The sequence below is a fragment of the Formica exsecta genome, unplaced genomic scaffold (genome assembly GCF_003651465.1).
Source record: "Formica exsecta isolate Colony F162 unplaced genomic scaffold, ASM365146v1 scaffold317, whole genome shotgun sequence".
NCBI classification, from domain to species: Eukaryota; Metazoa; Arthropoda; class Insecta; order Hymenoptera; family Formicidae; genus Formica; species Formica exsecta.
Genome location: NW_021850425.1, coordinates 18,230 through 23,955, shown reverse-complemented (window position 1 = coordinate 23,955; position 5,726 = coordinate 18,230). Strand labels below are relative to the sequence as shown.

Below are 5,726 nucleotides of genomic sequence, written 5' to 3'. Positions count from 1 at the left end.
GAGAGCAACCAACCGCGAAAGGAACTTCGCCGAGTGGCAAGCCCTCGACAAAGCCCCTTGGAGGGGGTAATGAAGCCGGGGGACAAGTCATCATCGCCCACGGGGAGGCAGGAGAGCAAATCGCCGATCCTGACGATTTCAAAGGGCAAAACAACCAAGCTACGTCCGGAATTCCAAAGGTCGGACAGCGACAGTGATTGGGAACGACATTTTTATTTTTTATTATAGAGCGCGGTGATAGCGTAAAGCGCGAGATTTTAGTACCTGGAGAACTACACTTGAAGTGTAGTTCGCCTGCACTTTTCGAGTGTAGATGATAATTTTAAAAAACATATAATTTTAGCATGCGTATAGTTTTAAGAAACTGTTAGACTATATTTAAGCCTAGTTGTGACATTTTAAGCAGATTTTATTCGTTACTTTTACCGATAAGATATATTTTAATTTAAATATTTATAATATAATGCCTAAAGTTTTTAAACATTTTATTTAGCGATAGATTAAGCAAATAGAAGCGATAGTTAGCGTTAATAAGCGTTATTAGGAATTATTTAGAAATTATAAGATTGCGCATGCGCGAAAGCCAAGCCGCCGAGCTGCGGACAGGAGAAGGGATGGCTGTGAGTGGGAGAGTCCCGGAGTGGGAAACAGCTATAAGAGGCCGTGCAGAGCAAGATTCGAGACCTTTTTTCCCGAAACCGAGCATCCAAAGTAAAGAGATCTTGCGGGTTTTTTAAGTAGTTAAAGAGGATAGTCGCGAAACAAAATCTCTTGTGCGTGGAAGAGATTCGTGATACTAATAATAACAAAAGCAGTTTTATTTTATTTGAGAAATAGAGCGCGATAGATCTCCGAGTTGTAGAGATTCGCGAGAGTTTGTACAAGAAGTTTTAAAAAAGCTTTATATTTTCGTTTAAATATATTTTATATATTTATATATTTAAACAAGTGTAACAGTTATTGATTTACCTCGAAGTCGCGAAATCCTTTTCCTGTGTCCGTGTGTCGATCCAGTGGTAGTCCAGTAATCCATGGGCGTTGATCCGGTGAATCAAGCGACGACCTGAAGCAGAATAGAAAGGAATTAACAACGAAAGAGGAATTTTGTCCAACCGTTTAGCAGCGGACAAATTGCGTCATTCGACGTATCTTTCGAAGCGTCGATCCAGTGATAACCAGTGGGTAGTCCAGAAATCCATGGGCGTTGATCCGGTGAATCCAGCGGCGACCTGAAACAGAAAAGAAGAAAAGGATTAGGAAAAATTCCCGAGCAGCCAAGCAGATACACAGTGGCGAGAATAGCAGCGCAATCCTGACGCTGAGCAACCTGTCCGACGGCAGACCTGACGGGGCGTCGTCCGAGGGCATTTCTTGTTTGTTGGATGGTCAAACAAACTTGCGACCGTTAAATAAGGTAGGAAAACCTGTATTCTGTGTAAGATTCTCCATCTCGACTAGTTTGTCCGGTCACAACCTAACCTAACTTGATCTTATTTCCCCCCTACCCCAGATTTGCGCGATAGAGACAAAAATAAGCGTTTCGTCGAACATTTCTTATTACGTCCGATATTTCTCGATCGATCGTTTCCCGCGTCCCTCTCGACCCGCGCGATGTCCACCGCGAAGAAGACGATGACTGTTCTCATCCTAGCGATAACGCTCGTCGCCGCGACAACCGCGACGCCCGTCGACTCGGAGAAGAGAGAGGCGCTCCGCTTCCTGCGCGCGTACGGTTTTCTGAAGGACGATGGAGGATCGTTGTCGTCCGACAACGCGACGTCTCTGCGTCACGCGCTGTCGCTGTTTTAAGAATACTATCAATTATCAGGAAATGGTGCGTTAAACCCTGATACGCTTCGTCTTATGCGCAAACCGCAATGCGGTCTCGCGGACATTCCCGGTCGCGCGTATAGCCCGATCGCGCGAAAATGGCCGAAAACGCGTCTCACGTGGAACTTTCAAGTGGCTAGCAAAGAACTCTTAAGAACGGTCGAAGCGGCGTTCGCGTTATGGACGGTGAATTAATCGTTAACGTTTGCGCGCGACCCGCTACATCCCGATATACTGATATCGTATCGAACGGACGCGCACACCTACGCGAATCGTCTGAGCGGCGACATTTACCCGGCGGCCTTTGACGGTTCGGGTGGAGTCCTCGCTCACGCGGTCGACTTCGCGTCAGAGATGCACATCGACGACGCGGAACCGTGGCACGTGTATCTGAACAAAAGAGAGACGCTACGGTAGACCCATGAAGTTGACGGATTACGCGACGTTTCTTCCGGCGAATCTCACGCGCTTGTCCGCCTCATATCGAAGACCCTCGGGCGATCTCGCGCTATTCGTTAACGATTCGATCTACGTCGCGGAATATCCCAGTTTTAAGCTAAAACCTGGTAGGCCGAGATTTCTCCACGATATCGGACTTCCCCGAGACGCTAAGATCAACGCCGCGATAAACACACATACGGGAACCGAGAGCGACGAGATCGACGAAGAGGACGACTGATGAAGCGACTTCCGCCATCGCTCTAATGTAATTGTAACAATAGAATATGATAAAAAGGAGCGAAAGACGTGCGCGGAAGGAGAAGCGATCTCTACGCGAGTATATAAAGATTGCCGAGTCATTAGACACTTCATAGTCGACGACGTACACTAAAGCGTATGCTTATATATCGGACAATTAACGTTGCGATTCGGCAAATTTAACAATCTCCGAATACTCCGTCTCGAAACACCTAAGGATCGTCTAGTCGTATCGAGGAGCACCGTGCTAAATATATTAAACTTGAAGCATTGCATCAACCGCATCATTACAATTTTGAGCGGTTTAACCGGATACATCAATAACAAGCTAACGCGCTTCCTCGATATCGCGGCCGACGTCCACGATCGAACGCTTATTCCGACGGCGATACGCGACAGCGAGAACTTCGACCGCAACGATATAATCGATTGCGAACTGCAGGCTCTGCTCTTCGGAGAATCCTAACGCGCTACTGTATCTCTGTACTGTTACAAATAAAAACGCTCTCCTTCGATGCGAGAACCTCTCTTTATTTGACCTCCTTCCATTAGATTTTATGGAAAAATTTTCGCTACCATCGCTAATCATGATTTGCATGATACATTCCTAAACTATAGAAAGTTTGCTGTTGCGCGTAATAAACGAGTATCACCGCTAATTGAGAGATGTTCGCTGTTTCACCTATGTAATAAATAAGTATCTCGGTTAACGATACGATGTTTGTTGTTCATATATTACGACTGAAATCTAATTATCATACGCAGTTTTTAGCTACGACAGCTAGTTTTTTCCACGCTATAACCACGCTAAATCCTGACCTATCCATCGATCTATTTCTAGATCTACGCGGTACGCGCGACGAGTCTCGTATTGCGCCGAGACTCGCCCGCGATATTTTATTATCTAATCATTTTCAATTTTCCGTATTTACATGTTACGGTTCATCGCGACAGACCGGGTCATCGGGTCAGAGATAAAGCGACAACCGCGACGCGTCGATCGGAAAAATCGATCGGTAGGCACAACGATGACAAGCGCTTCTCGTATCGCGCCGAGGTTCGCCGCCCGCGATATTCTCTCATCTCGTCGTCTTCGATTTATCGTATTTACGTGTCACGGGTCATCGCGACTCCCAAGGTCGGAGATAAAGCGTCGACCGCGTCTCGCGTCTTTAACGCACCTGACGCGATAACGCGATCTCTCGACCCGATTTCATCACCCCCTAACCCTCGCCCCTCTCGCCACGCTCGAGCTCCATGGCTTCCCCGACCCCCCTCAACCCCGCTTCCCCTCTCACCATACGTACTCCCTCTTTTCTTCTCCCCTGCCCGACATGGCTTCCTCAGATATCTAAGTTTCTCACTTTATCCGCATGTTCACACTCTCACTCTTACGGGGAGTTTCCAAAGCAAAGTGGGTTAGAACCGGCCATACTTATCTACTGCGATTATGCGGTGGACAATGTCTACGGTATACCGCTCGCGAATAAAAAGATACCGGGTTTAATGAAGGATGAAAATAATGGCGCTATCAAAAATTATATGTATATTTATTGTAAATTATATGTATATTTTATAATGTATACAATTTTGTTTATATTTGTAAAATATTATGTATTATTGTTAACATATTTATAATATATTATTTTTATGTATCCAAGAATTGTGCGTTGCATCAAATCCCAGCCATTTCACATAAACCTCGTCGCCCTTTTTGCGTATCACCTTTTCCACGAGATGTACGTCGGGATTAGCAACGCGATGTAACTCGTATTCGTAAAATCCGCCGGCGATGGGATTTCCGCGCGAATCTTCGAGTACATAGATCACGGGATTAGTTTTCTGTACTTTAACGATTTTAAACACTTCGGTCGTCCAATTTGGCGTATAACCTTTGTCGAAGATGGTCTTGAATTTACTCACGCGTACTGGATCGCCTACTTTGAATCTTGCTGGTGCAGTAATCTTTACGTTGCTGTATACCGTATTTAAAAGTTTATCGGCGATCGCGGGGGTAACATCGATAGGCCTCATACCGATAGTGCGATGTTTTCGTGCATTGTATTCATCAACGAGCCAGGGCAACGCTCTGATCCACTTGTAATTTCCATTAAGCGTAAACATTTTCCACATATTGTTCTTTAACGTTCGGTTGAATCTTTCCACGACCGAGGCTTCATGATAGAGTACGTCGAATAATGATTAATGTTGTATGTCTTCATGAGTTTCTGTACATTTGCGATGTAAAATTCTTTTCCTCTGTCGGTTTGAAAATTTTTCGGATATCTTCCATCGGCTTGAAATATCTTTGTGATAGCGTCAGCCGTCTCGCTTCCGTCTTTACTCTTGAGCGGTACAGCCCACGCATACTTGCTCAACACATCGATAACTGTGAGTATGTAGTTGTAGCCTTTGTTGAATCGTGCATATGCACGCATCTCGACCACGTCCGCCTGCCACAGATCGTCGTATCCGCGTACTATGATATGTCTACGTGGGGAATTTTTTCTCGCTGGAGCATGCAGTTCTTCCACGAGCAGCTGCTTTTCAGAGGTCTTTTGCGACATATTTAATCGAGGCATAATTTGCAATAATGAGATAATTCCTCCACGTATATTCTTTATATATCTTTCTTCTACTGCACTGAATTAGATGTAGTCTGCGCGTGAGTTGCATACCGAAGCATTTTCTGCATCTCATCCATCATTATTTGCAGCATCTGCATATTTGTCTCGAGCGTGCCAGCTTCGCAAAGTTCCTCGATAATTGATAATATTTCATTATCGCCGGCTTGACGCGAAGCTTCCAGCAATCGCAAGCGATCTACCAACTCGTTGGGATCATTCCAATGCACCTAATCGATCTTATTATCGTTTAACGTCATAGAGCGCGGTATGTTTATACCTCTTCCAGTTTTTTTTCTAGATTAATAGAGATTATTGGCGCTACTATATTTTTATACTTGTATCCCTTGTTACTTATAATAGTGGATCTTATCCATATCAAAAATTTTATCACCAAGTATCATTCCTTCGTTGCAAAATTTAACACCGTAAACATAATCCATACTGTTATTTTTATCTTGACTTAAAATAGCTTCCACATATTTTTGCCCTAGTGGACCCAAGTGTGCGCGCAATGTACTTTGACCCTCGGATGTTTGTAATAGATGTTGAACCGATGTAACAAGAGTTTCA

The 5,726-nt window shown here is 44.6% G+C and overlaps 1 protein-coding gene across 1 annotated transcript; it reads right to left on the bottom strand.

Annotated features, from left to right (window-relative positions):
- Positions 1-4,670: 4,670 nt before the first annotated feature.
- LOC115237981 lies at positions 4,671-5,096 on the bottom strand. The gene has a single exon (XM_029811420.1). It carries the CDS (start codon positions 5,094-5,096, stop codon positions 4,671-4,673), a length of 426 nt encoding a protein of 141 aa, XP_029667280.1.
- Between the last annotated feature and the right edge of the window lie 630 nt (positions 5,097-5,726).